At 34.0% G+C, this 16,239-nt stretch overlaps 1 protein-coding gene across 8 annotated transcripts in view; it reads left to right on the top strand.

Moving 5' to 3' along the window:
* Positions 1-16,239, top strand: part of RYR2 (ryanodine receptor 2) — a 381,438-nt gene that overhangs the window by 264,073 nt on the left and 101,126 nt on the right. For all 8 annotated transcript variants that reach the window (XM_021527072.4, XM_085576771.1, XM_021527071.4 and 5 more), the window contains 12 exons: positions 1,185-1,320; positions 1,984-2,170; positions 2,645-2,750; positions 3,906-4,026; positions 5,269-5,438; positions 7,124-7,344; positions 8,677-8,767; positions 11,209-11,349; positions 12,039-12,202; positions 14,139-14,217; positions 14,835-14,924; positions 15,976-16,113. In XM_021527072.4, coding sequence (XP_021382747.3) covers positions 1,185-1,320; positions 1,984-2,170; positions 2,645-2,750; positions 3,906-4,026; positions 5,269-5,438; positions 7,124-7,344; positions 8,677-8,767; positions 11,209-11,349; positions 12,039-12,202; positions 14,139-14,217; positions 14,835-14,924; positions 15,976-16,113 — 1,644 coding nt within the window. The remainder of the gene's footprint in view (positions 1-1,184; positions 1,321-1,983; positions 2,171-2,644; positions 2,751-3,905; positions 4,027-5,268; positions 5,439-7,123; positions 7,345-8,676; positions 8,768-11,208; positions 11,350-12,038; positions 12,203-14,138; positions 14,218-14,834; positions 14,925-15,975; positions 16,114-16,239) is intronic.

The following is a 16,239-nucleotide window of genomic DNA, read 5'->3' as shown; positions in this document are numbered from 1 at the left end:
CTTTGTTGTTTCTTTGAATGGTGACATGCAGAGATGACATGAGGCAATAAGGGTTACTAGGAGCTTTGTAACAACTTGTTACAATATATGTGAAGTTATCCTAGAGATATCTGTCTATATCTGTTCTATTTTCCTGTAACATTTAAACCTGATTCAGAAAAGTTTAAGAAATTTAGATTAATTACATTAAAGAATAAAACACTCAGGAGACTCTGTGACAATTTTTTAGTATGACTAAATGCCGGTGCAAGGAGGACTAGAATAATAGTTACTCTGTCAGTAGTGGATAAAAAAAGCAGATTAAATAATGGAAAGACAGATTCAAGGAAGACAATAAAAATTTTCTTAAGAAAAGACAGAGGAATTGCAGTATACAATTTATTTTTGAAGACCTCAGATTCTGGAGATGATGTAATCTTCATAGGAAAACATCTGTCAAGAGTAATAAAAGTGCAGCTGTTCCTTACTTGGAATTGCAACATGGACTATGCGTGTGTAAAAGGACATTTTCAGTCTCACCATTCTTATGAGTGCTCAGCAAGAAGCTGTCCAAACTGGCTAAAGGCTGTGCTTAAAATTCTTACAGTTCAGAAAGGAAAGGGCCAACTGAAAACTACTACTGAGCCTATAGTACTGAGTTATAGGGAGTGTAATTACTGCTGTCATTATGGCTGTGCATTTAAAAAAGAAAGGAAAAAGAAAAAGCAAGTGAAAATGAATTGTCAAAATAAAATACTGGACCTTCTATTCTTTATAAAAGAAAATATATGTTTTTGATTATGGATGGTTTGTGGTTGGGGAATATTGCAAAATGACTAATTTGTAATGCTCAGAGTTGCAAGAGAAATGAGGTAACATATACAGAAGCATATTCTAGAGAGAGAAATGATGGAATTGAGATAAGTAGGTCATGCAGTTCATGGCAGGAGTAGGAAATAACTGGAAAAGTGAGCTAAGAAAGAGGGTGCTCTTCTGATTTACCCAAGGTATGATACAGTTTTGTCAGGGATAAGAGATTGAGGATACCATATCACAATGGTATAATACCATATAATGGTGTATATATATGTATATAATATATACCATATAATGGTATAAAACCATATGACAATGTATGAGGATGCTTTCCTTTGAAGCTGCACTTCTTTTTTTTTTTCACAATACCTTTTTCATCCAACTTTTAGGTGGTTCGCTACTTGGCTGGATGTGGGTTGCAGAGTTGTCCTTTGTTGATTTGTAAAGGCTACCCAGACATCGGATGGAATCCAGTTGAAGGAGAAAGATATTTGGATTTTCTTCGTTTTGCTGTTTTTTGCAATGGTAGAGTAGAAGCCTAAACATTTTATAACTTCCTCCAATATCTAAATAAGTTTGTAATTTTAAATAGTAAGACAAACTAGCTTTGTAAGTTACTGTGAATTAAAAGAACCTGCAGAAAGGGTAGAATTATTAAAGGCACACATTAATTTATATGACTTGTGAAATGAGCATCTAGGGTCCTGTGAACCTGTGCCCCATTTTTTGGATCCAGCTTTGGTTTTTGTAATACCCATATCTCCTTTGGAAGTAGAGCAAAGATTCCAAAATCTTTTTGTGATAAATTAATTGTAGATACAGGCCCAAAGCTGTATCTATTTATGAAGATTTAGATAGTCCAGTTTTAGGTCCAAGCTATTATATTGGTCCCCTCATTAACCCTTGCACTTGACTGAATTTTTACTAAAATTCAGTGGTGCTTTAAGCATCCTTTATTACGTAGTTAATTCCTTGGCTGTAATTGATTTTGAATAAAAACTTTTTTTCTTTCATTTCATTGCAGTAATAGAGGAGTATGTGTGTTCATGTAACTCTGTTGTGATATTTAAACTGTTTTGTAGTAAAAAGTATCTGTGCATTCTGCTCATTGTGTACCTTTTTTTCTGATTATATTTCAGAACTCTTTTTGATATAATCTTGTATTTTTGTATTTGTTCTGTGTGTTAGGAGAGAGTGTGGAGGAGAATGCTAATGTTGTAGTCAGACTGCTTATTCGCCGACCTGAGTGTTTTGGTCCTGCTCTAAGAGGAGAAGGAGGCAATGGGTTGCTTGCTGCCATGGAGGAGGCAATACAAATATCAGAAGATCGAACAAGAGATGGACCTTCCCCAAGTAATGGATCTAGTAAAACCCTGTAGGTACAATAGAATTGCTTACATTGCCATTGTATTTGTTTATTTCTTTTGTAATGTGAAATGACTGTTTTGTTTTAGTATGTGAATTATCAGTTCATTCTTCCTTGGATTCTGTGTCGGAGAGAGATTTATCTTTTGCTAAATAGTGCTTCCTCTGCACTGTTAATTTAAGTAACTCTCTCTAAATATTAAGACATCTCTAGAATTCTGTTTGGTCTTTTTCTTTCCATTAAAAGTCGGTCCACTGATGCAAAATGAGACAGATAAATGGTACCTGTGGATGGAGATGTTGCTGCAATCTTTTAGAGACAAAATACATTCTGTCTTAGTCTGCTGTAAATCCATTTCTTAACAGAAGTCTCTCTCTGTAAGCTGTTACACCTATGAGCTGATTTTCTTTATTTATTATGGTTGTTAAAAACATTAATTTTTTTTACAATCTTTTATTTGTTGTAACATCTAACTAATTACAGTGAAATAGAAGAACAAGAAGATGACACTATTCACATGGGAAATGCAATAATGACCTTTTATGCTGCCTTGATTGATCTCTTAGGACGTTGTGCCCCTGAAATGCATGTAAGTTTTACATCTTCATACACTGGAAGGTAAAGGCATAGTTGTTTTACTGGTTATGGGTTTGACATTTCTTTTTTACTGAGTATCGTGTTATCAGGTGATAAAGCAGTGGTATGGCTACAGAGAGAGTATCTTAGTGGACATAATGTCCTGTTATGATTGCCAAGGAAAAAAGATCCTCAGAAGCTGTTCTTTTTAAAGGAATTATTCCCTTGCCTTTGTTTTTTGTTTGTTTGTTTGACTGTCTATTGTGGCAGCAAAATTCCTCAAATGTCAGTTTTTGCTGGGATGCTGTAGAGTGATGTATTTTCTATAAACTAAGGTTTTATTCTTTATATACTTATTTTAAAAAGACTTTTTAAGTTGCATGTAAATAGGGCATTTTTTTAAATGTAGGGATGAGCATTATACTTGGACGATATACATCAATATCTCAAAATTTTTCTCACTGACAAATCTCAAAGAAAAGATTTCACTAATTCAGGCATTAGATACAAAGAATTAGAAATACTATAAAAACTTTACCTCTTATTTTGTAAGAGATTGAAACTGCTAGAAAATATTATTTATGATTCAATATACATTATTATTCTTCAGAAATTTAGTTATACATAGTTTCTCATTTCTCCTGGGAATGTGCCCTAATTAATGTATATTAGTATAGATCAGTGCAGGGATTGATAACTTGAGAGAGGAGAGATATATGTAGTCAGTAAGGTCAGTGTATGAATACTTGTTTCATTTGAATAAAAAATTGTCTTGTTTTCTCCCTGTCTTGCTGCCTTTTTTAAAAAGCAAAACAAACAATTGAGATACTTGAAAGTGTCTTATTTGACCAGGACAAAACCCCTAATTTTTTCCATCTGAAAATCTACTTTTTTTTTTCTCCTCCCCACTCCTTCCACCATATGCTGCTATAATTTAAGGCTTTGTTCACCAGCTTTATCTAATTTCTGTTCTGAAAATGAACTTAGTTTTATTTAATAAGCAGACATGTAGATTAGACTTTGAACATTTGCATCCAAACAACAGCAAAGGGATGCAGATTGCATGAAATTTACATTGTTAATTATAATGCAATTTTTGGAGCATTTAATCTTTTGTGTAGAAGATAAAAAGAAGATCTTGCTTAATTTTTATTTTTCTTTTTATTAGCTAATCCATGCTGGTAAAGGGGAAGCCATTAGAATCAGATCAATTCTACGGTCTTTGATTCCACTTGAAGATTTGGTGGGAGTAATCAGTATTGCTTTCCACATGCCAACCATAGCAAAAGGTAAGATTTTTCTACACTTTTTCTCCCATCCTATTCTTATGATTTGTAATTTATTGACATTTGACACTCAAACTTTTTTCAGCATTTAAAAAAATTCTAGAAATTCAACTATTTATTATGAGAATTAAAAGACAGATCATGTGTATCTCATACATGTTTCAAAAATCTTTATGCATGCTGTAATCAACAATTCTGTGTACTCCTAAATCACTGATATAAATTCTTTTAGATTGGATTATAAAAATATATTACAACTTTAAAAATAATTTTTAAAATGCATGCTTTCTGATTTTAGAACTACTTTAAAATACTGAAGTCTCATTTCTCAATAATAATCCTTAGCTCTTGCTGTTCTAACCCTACCAATTGCTTCTGGCAGATCTTACTAAGACACCAGAGTTGTTCTCCAGCAACGATGGTGAAGAGATAGGTGTGACATACATAGGCAAATGCATTTCTGCTTTTCCTGCCTATATAAAACTGATTGAAATAATGGGAGCTATGTGAGCCCCTATATGGAAGGGAAAGGAGTTACCTCTGCTTTTTTGTGTGTCTGGAGAAAAGAAATTATAAATGCAGTCTGGATTGTTTAGACATTCTTAGCACAAGATTTTCCAATACGTTACAGTAGAAGAGATAAAAAGATCAATCAGTCTATTTTACTATTACTTATTTATGTTCCAAATAGGGATATCTCAGGAGCAATCTGCAGCTCAGAGATACAGAAGCACTTGTTTCCTTTCCAAAATGAAAGTACTAAAGTTTTAAAATATTTCACTGAATTCCTTTCAGATATTTTGAAATTTTTGAGATAGATAGGACTTGTTAGCACATTCTTAATTCTTTGTCATACATTAAAAATATGCTCAACAATGCTGCATTTTTAGGATCTCTGATGCAGTGTTCTTGTAATTTTTACTTTCCATCTCTTTCTGCTGAGAACTAGGTAGTTATGTGGATTAATTATTATGTTTAGGTACTTAGCATTTAGAGTATAAGAATCTCCTAATATACAAAGAATAAACAGAACAACATGCAGGGACTTTGAGGTCCCTGGGTAGAATTTGTCTTACACATTCTTTTTCATTTAACTGCAAATAGATTTCCTTTGTGTAACAAAAATATGGGGAAGATGCCTAGAGGTTAACAGAGATTCAAAAGCTCTGTTAGGTAGCAGCATGACTGCCTAGTCTGCTGATGAAGGAGAATCCTTGTCACTGAAGTCTTATTTCTTCCTTTTAGATGGTACTGTGGTGGAACCTGACATGTCTGCGGGGTTTTGCCCAGATCACAAGGCAGCCATGGTTTTGTTCCTTGACAGGGTCTATGGAATTGAGGACCAGGATTTTCTTCTACATCTCCTTGAAGTTGGCTTTCTGCCAGACCTTCGTGCTGCTGCCTCATTAGATACGGTAAGGGTTTCAATCTGTTTTTATGTTGGTTCTCTTACCTTATTGACCACTACAGCATTTTTCATCTCTTGGAAAAGCATTTTTTATGTCTTCCCATCTTCTTCATTTCTCAAATGCTGGCTGACCTGTATGTTGCTTCTGAGCTTTGATAATATTTGAAGATGCATCATGCTCACTTTTTAAGAACTAATACCCTTATCTACAAAAGATGCAATGCTTTTACCCAGGAGAATTTCTGAGCTTGTCCTATGGAATCAAAATCAGATGAGCTGCCAATGAAGCAGCAGGGAAGAAGTGACTGGGAACCTCTTTCCAGAGATAGACAGAAAGGGTTAATCACTGTGCATTTGTTAGGGACACCTACTTTGTTATTTAGAAAATGACTACATTTCTATTTTAGCTCCTCCTCATTGTTGCTGCCTTTTTTTTTTTTTTTTTCTGTGAGTTTTATTTCTATCTCGTTTCTTTTAGCTGTCTTGGTCTAGAAAGCTTAGATTTAGAGAGCTGTTATGAGGGCTAAGACATTAAATTTGGTTTTCCTATTTGACCTTTTATGACAACATTCTTTTCTGAAAATAATGATGTTGTTATTTAGAATCATAGAATCATGCAATTGTAAAGGTCAGAAGAGACCTCTAAGATTATGAAGTCCATCTGTCAATCTAGCCACCACCATCATGTTCACCATTAAAACATATCCTCAAGGGCCATATCCACTTTTTGGAATATATATAGACTATATATTTTGGTTTTTTTGAACACTTCCGAAATTATGACTCCACTACTTACCTGGGCAGCCTGTTCCAATGCTTGACAAACCTTTCTGTGAAGAATTTTTTTCCCTGATATCTCATTGAAACCTTCCCTTGTACAACTTGTAGTCATTTCCTCCTGTTCTGTCTCATTACTTTGGAGTAGAGACTGACATCACTCCAGCCTCCTCCAGGCAGTGGTAGAGAGTGATAAGGTCTCCTCTGAGCCTCCTTTTCTCCAGGCTAATCAGCCCCAGCTCCCTCAGCTCCTCCTCACAGGACTTGTGCTGCAGACCCTTCACCAGGTCCATTGCCCTTCTCTGGACATGCTCCAGCACCTTGATGTCCTTCTTGCAGTGAGGGGCCCAAAAGTGGAGACTGGGCATGCAGCCTCACCAGTGCTGAGTACAGGGACATGATTACTTGCCTGCTGGCCACACTACTGCTGATACAAACCAGGATGCCATCAATCTTCTCAGCCACCTGGGCACAAGTTCATGTTTAGCTGTCGACCAATATCCCTAAGTCCTTTTATACCAGATATTTAAGAAAAAGCATTTGAGGATTTTTAACTCACATGGAATTTGGCCTTGTTCATAGCAAAAAGATACTGACTTGTGTTACTTGATTTTGGAGTATTCTGTTCAGCAACTATGACATTCTTCAATATTGAAAATCTCAGTCTTGAAAATTACTTTGTTTTAGAATAGCCACATTTACTGTTTTTGTTTTCATTCATTAAAAACAAAACAAAACCTATCTATGAGTCTTTAAAAGAAGAAGGTAGGCATCTAGATCCAGTAGGTATCACATCCTCATTTCTGTGCTTTGGAAATTTCCCCCTCTATAACTGCAGAGCAGAAATAACAATTTCTTTGCATTTGTAACCACACTGATGAGACAAGTCTAATTTCTGCCCCTTTTAATTTTTAGGCTGCTTTAAGTGCTACAGATATGGCTTTGGCTCTGAATCGATACCTTTGCACAGCAGTCTTGCCTCTCTTGACCAGATGTGCTCCTCTGTTTGCTGGCACGGAGCACCATGCTTCCCTCATCGATTCCCTATTACACACTGTGTACAGACTCTCAAAGGGATGCTCTCTTACCAAAGCTCAGCGAGATTCTATTGAAGAGTGTTTGCTGTCCATCTGTGGGTAAGAAAATACTACTGGCTCTACAGGAATGCTAAATGATAAAGTAATCTGTGATATTTATAATACAGGAATGCAGAACTATGCCACCAGTAACATAATTAAAATTTCCCCCCCCACCCCGTAAGTTGATTGTGATAGTTTTTAAGATATTGTGTTCAATTTGCAGTTTTATTAATTACCAGTCATTCCTCAGTTCTCATTCATTCAGTCCTCAGTTATTCTGACATCACCAAATCTTTTAAATTAAAACCTTGGTGATTAACTGAGAGAATGCAAAAAGAAAAAGCTCTGGAATTGTGGAGTTATACATAGAATGGATTCCCATTTAAATAATTACAGCTGTGCAGATTTCTGGTTGATATTCAATAACTTATCTAATTCTATGTAGAGGTTTATTTATGGTGTGCTCCATTTGAAATCCTAATCAATGATTAGTGTTGTTTTGTCTCTTTGCTGAACAGCTTTGGGCAGATTTTGTTTGTGTCTCTCCAGGATCAAAACCAGTTGGTTATTATCCAATTTTTTATAAATTAAAAGGCTCAGTTATGAAAAGATGACTAGGCAAATATTAATTCAAGTTCTAGTTACAGTTGGCATTTAGGCTATCAGTTCACCAGAGGATTTGGTTTGGTATTTTCTTCTCTTTCACCATGACTTTTTTTTTTTATAGTGTGGATATGTGCCCAGAAATGACAGATATTTATATTATAATACTGTAAAAAAAAAAAAGTAAAAATTTATCACATTTGATGGTATTTGATATGACCATTTAATATATATATTGCATTGATAGGGGTCAATAAAATTGACCAGATTTTACTATTTATCTGGAAAGCTTTAATGTCCATGCCATTCTAAAATTTATATTATAACAGTTTCTTCTGTCCTTCTAGTTGGTGCCCACTGCTGTGAATTGTTTAGGACATCTAAAGATATAGTTCTCTTATATCTTCATTGGTTTCTAAGATATTTTAAGAATCATTGAGATATATTACAAGAAATTAACATTATATCTTTTTCTCATGGGCATGGTGATCTTAAATTCAGTTTGGGTTTTTTTTTTTTTCCCTGGTCTTCTCTGTCTATAGATCAGATGTTTTCTTGGCTTCTTTGAAGCATTGGATTTTCAGCTTGTTCAGAATATTTTCCTTGGTATACACTTGTTTGCTTTCTTCTGGACCCCTAGTACCCTAGTGCCACTAGGAAAATATTATTCTATGCATTTGAAGAATTTTAACAGCATAGAGATGATATGTTGCTTTTATGTATTTATAATTTATTTACATGAAACTGTGCTGGTACACCCTTTTGAAATGGTTTGTCTGCTTTTAGGCAGTTGCGGCCTTCGATGATGCAGCATTTGCTGAGGAGATTAGTATTTGATGTACCTCAGTTAAATGAACATGCAAAGATGCCTCTCAAGGTAAAAGTAAATATTAGTATTCAACAGCATTCTTTATAACAGAATGCAAAAGAAAGTGGTTGCATGTAGAAGATTTTCTGTGATCTTTGTTATATTATTTCCACTCTGCAGTAATCTAAGCTCATAGTTTTTAAGGATAAATTGTTGGTTTAGGAGAACTTAAGTCTAACTTACATCCATCCACATGGAATTATAAAGTCTGGGTTTAATATTTGCTCTCCTTTAATTATTTCCTGTTCGTTTCAGCCCATGTGAAAACAGAGTAGAAAAATCCTTGGGTGCAGTGTGCAGAATCCAGTGTACAAAACATAACAATTTACAGTTTGTATGTGCCTATACTTTTTGCGTCTGCATTGGTCGTCCTTGCTCTTTGAAAAAAAGTCTCTTTCTCTATTGGTGGTGCCTGGAAATCTATTAAGTAATAATGTTTAGTAATAATGTTGCATTTTGTTTTCAGCTCCCAAAAGTTTAGCTGTATCTTTTTATTCTGATTCCTAATGCATAAGAAAAATGAGGGTTTTTTTCCTTTTGGAGCTGAGTCAATCCTTAAAGATTCCTGACATCATCACCACTTTTAATAAACCTCTGTTTCCATACCTTCCCTACTGTTTTTCAGCAGTTGTTATTTAATATATTTTTATGCTTTAAAAACACATCAGCACATCTGCAAATCTGATGTAAGAAGAGGAGCTTAAATTGTTACTCTCAAAGCCAGGGCCAGCTGCCGAAGTCCTGGCAAAGACTTCAAAATTGGGTTATGCCCTCCCAGAAACCCTCAATAATACAAAAGATTCTGGAGCAGCCATTCTTCCATGTCTGTGAGAAAAACAGTCAATAATTTAGTATACTTCCCTGAAGGGGACTCTTCTAATGCATTATGGCAATTTATGTGTTGCTAAAACCAAATAATAACTTGGCACTTCCTGTATGGCTTTAGTGCTATGGAGTTCATTTTGAAGGGGGAAGGAAAGAACCCAGCTCCTAGACATCTGTTCATCTAAAAGAACAGATTTTATGATACCAAGGGTCATGACTGCAGCGAGCTGCCCTTGTTGCTGAACTGAACAGTAAGGAAATAATCATTGGATCCTTTTGGCTAGTCAGGCTTTGTGAGAATACAGATGTGAAGAGAACCATGGTGTTAGCATGGACAAAAGATTTTGTCCATTGAGACCTAAAAGACTAATACTTCTGAAGAAATTGAACTCTTTATCTGAAGGTAGACCTATAACTTTTAAAAGGTTTCACTGACAGTAAACTGATTTCCAATTATTTAACAAGGGACTCCTACCCATATCTGCTGTGTTTCTGATTAGAAAGTATCGTGATACTGTAGTGTGCATTCATTATGGGCTTGTACTGGCAAGGCAGTTATAGTAATGTAAAGAGGCAGCTATAAGTTAATCAGACATTTGAAAATGTAATTTTGAATAGGAAGAGAGGAGAAAATTATGAAGGCAAATCAGAATACGGTGCTATCTACTGTGAATACATTTGCTGGTTTCTACAGTTAAAAATTGCCTCAGGTTTAAGCAGCATGCAAATTCAAATCTGTGATGCTGTTCCTGTATTCCATATAGTTCAGACATTTTGGAATAGGACTGCCTTGTTTTTATTTCCTCTGAAATAATATTCAGTGCTTCATCAGGGATTTCTCTAAGACTAAACATACCTTACTCTCTTGACTAGGTTTAAAAACATATTAATATCTATTATTTTCCACATATAGTCCAAAAGCAAACTTATCTGGCCATTACATAATTGAATATAGTTAAAATTTTTAAAAAATATATTCAGCTCTTAGAGTTCCCATTTCTGAGACTCCTGTGGTTCTACATAAATGATAAAACTTCTGTGTATTTACATCTTATATGCATCTAAGTTTTCTGCATTTTTTATTTAGTCATCCAACAATTTAAATAGTAAATAAATATTAACAGATTATTTAAATATGAAGATATATAAATATACTACATGTATTGCTTTGGGATTTTTTTCTGATCTGTTGGAAGTGCAAAAGAACAGTGCAGTATCAAGATTATATTTTTTGGCTATCAAAGTCTCCACTTTTACAGCTCAGACATGGGTTGGTTTTTTGTCTTTACTTATGCATATATACAAATTTATGTTATAATTGTCTGCATTTTTCCAACTTGAAACTTGTTCAGACTCGAGAAAAGGAAATAGTGTCAGCTCTTTACTGACTGTTACTTGCAATATTGAAAAAAAAAAAGCTTTGCAAAATGGTATTGAAACAAAGATAAAAAAGCTGCTCATTCTGGGTGTATATGCACCAGTGATTTAAAAATATGTATACAACATGGCTTATTAATAAAAGTATAGAATTTTTTCTGGTAGCATCTGAATAATGTTTGAGTGCCAAAATGGAAGAACCTCAGCAGTTACATTTCTATTTGCTTTCAAAATATGTTCTGTTTCAGTTGCTGACAAATCATTATGAAAGATGCTGGAAGTATTATTGTTTGCCAAGTGGATGGGGTAACTTTGGTGCTGCCTCAGAAGAAGAACTTCATTTATCCAGAAAATTGTTCTGGGGTATTTTTGATGCTTTATCTCAAAAGGTAAGTAATTTTAGTATCCATCTATTACTGTAAAATCATTATTGTGTAACCTTTTTTCTTTAATCTGTAATTTTTACCCAGTTTATATCAACACTGTATCATACACTTTGAAGGAAATAATACAGGCTTTAGTAAATTTAAATCTTCCTCCTATAGCTTCTAATTTAATGTAGGTATAAAATTTTATCTCCTGATTAAAAATATTATAACACTAAAGCAATAATCTTGAGATTTATCTGTACAGATCTGTACATTTCTCTGTTTAGTATTGTACTTTCAGCACCCTTAAATCAATTGTGTGTTATACAGTAGTTTAATAATATGTCTTGGTATATATTTATTGTTCATTCTGTGACTATTTTTAACAAACCTGAATTAAATTTAATGAGTTTAATTTCAAATCTAAGTGTTAAGGAATGTTGTGTGTATTTTTTATGCTGTGCTGTCTTCCCAGCATCTGAAAAATATTTAGCGTTGTTACCAGTGAAGTCAACACTTTTCCCATTTACTTGAGCGAGATTAAGACTTGCTTTCTGCTTTGGACAGTCAGTTTTCTTTATTTTCAGAACAAAAACTCAGTTGCACACTGAGTAAGAAAGCCATTCTCTGGCTGCTTTTTCATCTACAGCTGCATCAGTTTCATCAGTTCCCTTTCCCTATTCACTTTCTGTCCTCTATGTGTTCCACAGAAGTATGAACAAGAACTGTTCAAACTGGCCTTGCCTTGTCTGAGTGCAGTTGCAGGAGCCTTACCTCCAGATTATATGGAATCAAATTATGTCAATATGATGGAAAAGCAGTCTTCAATGGATTCAGATGGGAACTTTAATCCTCAACCTGTTGATACCTCAAAGTAAGGAATTTGTTGCACCTGGGGTTTTTTTGATCATGAAAGTGTAAAAGAGGGGGTAGGAAATCTGTTGTTTGGTGTGATGTGAATTTAAATATTCTCTTCTGAATGCTTACTTTATAGATAAAATGGAGATATTAATATTTTTATTTATGCATTTATTTTAAATCAAGTAAAGCAATAACTAGCAAATTACATCATTAATTTCTTGGTCAACTTAGAACATTTTTAATGCATTTGTACTCAGGAGATAGAACTATCCAATTGTCTTTGCATGTCTGCTGCAAACAAACCAGCATGCTCTTAGAAGCTGAAAAAGTACACAAGTCTACATCATCCTTGTCATTATTAACATATGTCAAGACACTAATTCATATTTGTGTGAATGACAGTGTACCAGAAAATTGATTGTGCCTTCATATAATCTTATAAAATATGAATACTGGGATTTGGGCAGAATAATCTTAATTCTCTCTAGGCAGCCCGGCTCTGGACCTGCTTTTTTAAGAATATTAGCCAGACAAATCACATAACTGAAAGGAAATTTTCTGCCCTGATTTTTGACTACAGCAAGTGTGCCATTTCCCTTTGTATAGAATAGTCTTACAGAAGCATGGCTATGGACTGTATTTTAAAAAATTCCCGTTGTGAAACATTTCCTCACTTGCCCCTGTGAGTTTTCTGCCTATATTAACATTCTGCATGCAGGGTACTGTCACCTTCCTTAAAGCATGTTTGTATATGTAATTACATCTAAATACTGCAGTAGAAGTCATAATCCAATCTGGAGCATAGAAAGGACATCAGTGGCCATTTAAATTAATTTTTCTAAGATGTTGTTAAAATACATGAAGGTTTAACAAAATTTCCTAATATTGTATTATCATTTAACTGAGTATTTATATGGTGTCATTTCAGAAAAAAAAAATATAGGTAGCTGGAGGAGATTTGAAAAAATCAGAAAATGATATTGCTGAAATTATATGTCACTTCATTGCTATAGGAGTCAACAGTTCTGTGATGTTTCAAGACAAAGACAGAACTGCTGCTATCATTGTAACCTCCAAATTATCCTACATTCTTTTAACTTGCATTGCCTACTAGTACTGGACCTATTTGTATGAAGGCATAGATAATAAGGTGTTAGTGTACTTCCAATTTTATTGCATTTCTGAAATTATTTGAAGTATTATAGCATTAATAGAGTTTCTCTCAAAATACAATCTTTCAAACAATAAAAATCTGCTGACAGTGCTGGATGAATGTTTTCTGACCTTTGTGTGTATGTGAGGCTCTTGCAAACTGTTACTCTGATATAATTTGGATTTGCATTTTGCTTTTTCCACCTTAAGACAGAAAATCCAGACTTTTATTTCACAGTAGATGGCACTCTAACACTACTCGTATTGAAATTCTTTTTCTTAGGAGGGAAGTTATTTCTATTTCATCAGTGATCAAAAGTAGTTATTCCCTTTCATTTGTAGCAATGCTGATGAAATAAATAACTGATATTTGATAAATATTTTTAATATATAAAATAGATAATGTTTCAAAAAGGATTGTTAGACACTTAGTTTATAATGGACATGTGTAGTAAGTTACTACCATATTTCTGAAACTATAGGTTGTATTTATGGCTCTAATACTAAGAAAATACAGGACAAAAATCACTAGTGCTTGATCTCATTATTGATTTTTCCCTGCACACACTTTTAAAGAAGTCAAATTCCTACAACAGCTGTGGTTTTCATTCAGTGCCCATGAAATAATACAGATGTCTTCCTTGATTTAATTGGGCCTTGGAGCAAACTGTATGTGAAAAGAAGAGCACAGGAAAGGGTGTGTGCATTATTTATTATTTATTTTGAAGTTTTCTTTACAACAAAAGCATTCAATTTTAGCCTGTGTGGTATAATGTTGATTTTCTTTTTACTTTCAGCATTACAATCCCTGAAAAGCTAGAATATTTCATTAACAAATATGCAGAACATGCTCATGACAAGTGGTCAATGGAAAAGGTAACATCTACATTCTTCTTAAAGCAAAATCATATTTTTATTTGAAGCAATTTAATCTTTAAAATATTATGAATGCTCTTATTTTTCATGATGTTACAAGTTGGTATGTAGGTAAGATATAGATATACTATTTTATTGAAATAGATTTATGTCAAAGTTTCTTAAATTAGTATTGCAAAATAGTATTTAATAATTTCATAAATTTTCTGCTGACTTTTGAGTAAATATACTTGGTAATTGTTTAACAGTTTTATGGACCTGAATTTTCTTATTTTTATCTAATAATCTCTTTATCTTTTTTATTCCTTTGTTCATTTTATTTATCCAGTGTTTAAAAAAAATAGTTTCTCAACTGTAGTACAGTATTCCTTTTTATAAAAGTCTTTGAAAGAAAAATATATTGATATGGTTGCTTTAGTAATTGTTATTTTGCAAAAAGATGGCATGCTGCATGATTAATATTTTAATTTGTAAATAATATAAATGTTGATTGAGAAAATAGTAGAAAGGAAACTTCAAGAGAACATCTCTGCAGAAGCATTAATTTCTACCAATAGAAAGGATTTTTCATAATTTTCTTCATTGCCCTATTTTATTCTTCTTATTACTGTTTTCAGTTTGCCAATGGATGGACTTATGGTGAAACATTTTCTGAATCTGCAAAGGTGCAACCATTAATGAAACAATATAAGTTGCTGTCTGAAAAGGTAAGGGATTTGTTCATGCTTGATCCAGGGTTGCTAAAATATCACTGAAAATACTGCCTTGTCTTTTCATCATTTTAAGAAAAAAAATATTTACACTATGTCAACTAATCTGTGTTGCCTTACTCAAAATCCTGAAAAGATATAGAAGGGTTTCATTGTATAATAAATAGGCCACTCAAACTTTTTCTCACAGAGCTGAATCTGCATGGCATATCTTACGGTGAAAACAAAATGTGGTACTGCCAGTAAGATCATACGGGAATGCCCTCTTGCTTAGTGAAGACAGGTTTAGGCTTTGTCTGGTCTCCAGCAGAAAACCACATCTGGAGAACTTGATATAAATGAAGCAATGCTGAAGGAAGCGGGTTTTTTCAGCATAAAGAGGAGAAAGCTGCTGGAGATATGGTCTTGGTTTCCTGGTTCCTAAGCATTAGTTACAGAGAAGATGGATGTATTCTCTTCACAGGAGTGCACAGTGACCCAGCAAGAGGCAATGGCTGTATGCTTCTTTAGCAGAAATACTTTCTAAAAATCCTTTGTATCTTGACAGCTTAAATGTTGGAATAACTTGCCCAAAGAGGCAGTGAAATCACCTGCATGTTGAAGGCATGACACAGCAAGACCTAGATAACCTAATCTTGATAGCCCAGTTAAGTACCTTTTCTGACCTCAGCAGAAGGTAGAAGCAGAAGATGTTCAGAGTTCTCTTCCAAAACAGACTTGTTTATGATTCTGTGATTATGGTTTTTGGTTCATGTAGCAGATAAAACACTCCTGATAATTTCTGCTCAACCCTTGATTTCATGCCATTAACACATGAGATCATCATCTTCCTGCAGGGCCAGAATTCTTCTCCCTGCCTCTGAAATGACAAATAAATGTTTTAATATCTATATTATTTATTTGCATCATTTCAATAACCCTGAGCGATAATGGATGAATCCAGCACATTTCTTTGCATCTCAGTATAACCAGGAAAGGGTCCAATAGTTACTTTTTGCTTGTACAGCTACATATAAACAAGTTAATTATTGCATGTGCATTCTTCTAGGAGAAAGAAATTTATCGATGGCCAATCAAAGAATCACTCAAAACCATGCTGGCATGGGGATGGCGAATTGAAAGAACACGGGAAGGAGATTCCATGGCACTGTATAATCGGACACGTCGCATATCTCAAACCAGTCAAGTGAGGAGCTGCTTTCCTATAAACCTTGTCCTATTCTCTATTAATAATAACTTCCTTTTGAAATGAAGCCTTTGAACTTCTAGGCTCTATATGTTTGTATACGTGCATATGAAAATAATATCACAC

The sequence above is a fragment of the Lonchura striata genome, chromosome 3 (assembly GCF_050655825.1).
Source record: "Lonchura striata isolate lonStrDom1 chromosome 3, ASM5065582v1, whole genome shotgun sequence".
Lineage (NCBI taxonomy): Eukaryota > Metazoa > Chordata > Aves > Passeriformes > Estrildidae > Lonchura > Lonchura striata.
The sequence above is the reverse complement of the archived record's forward strand: the minus strand, read 5'-3'. Positions and strand labels throughout refer to the sequence as shown.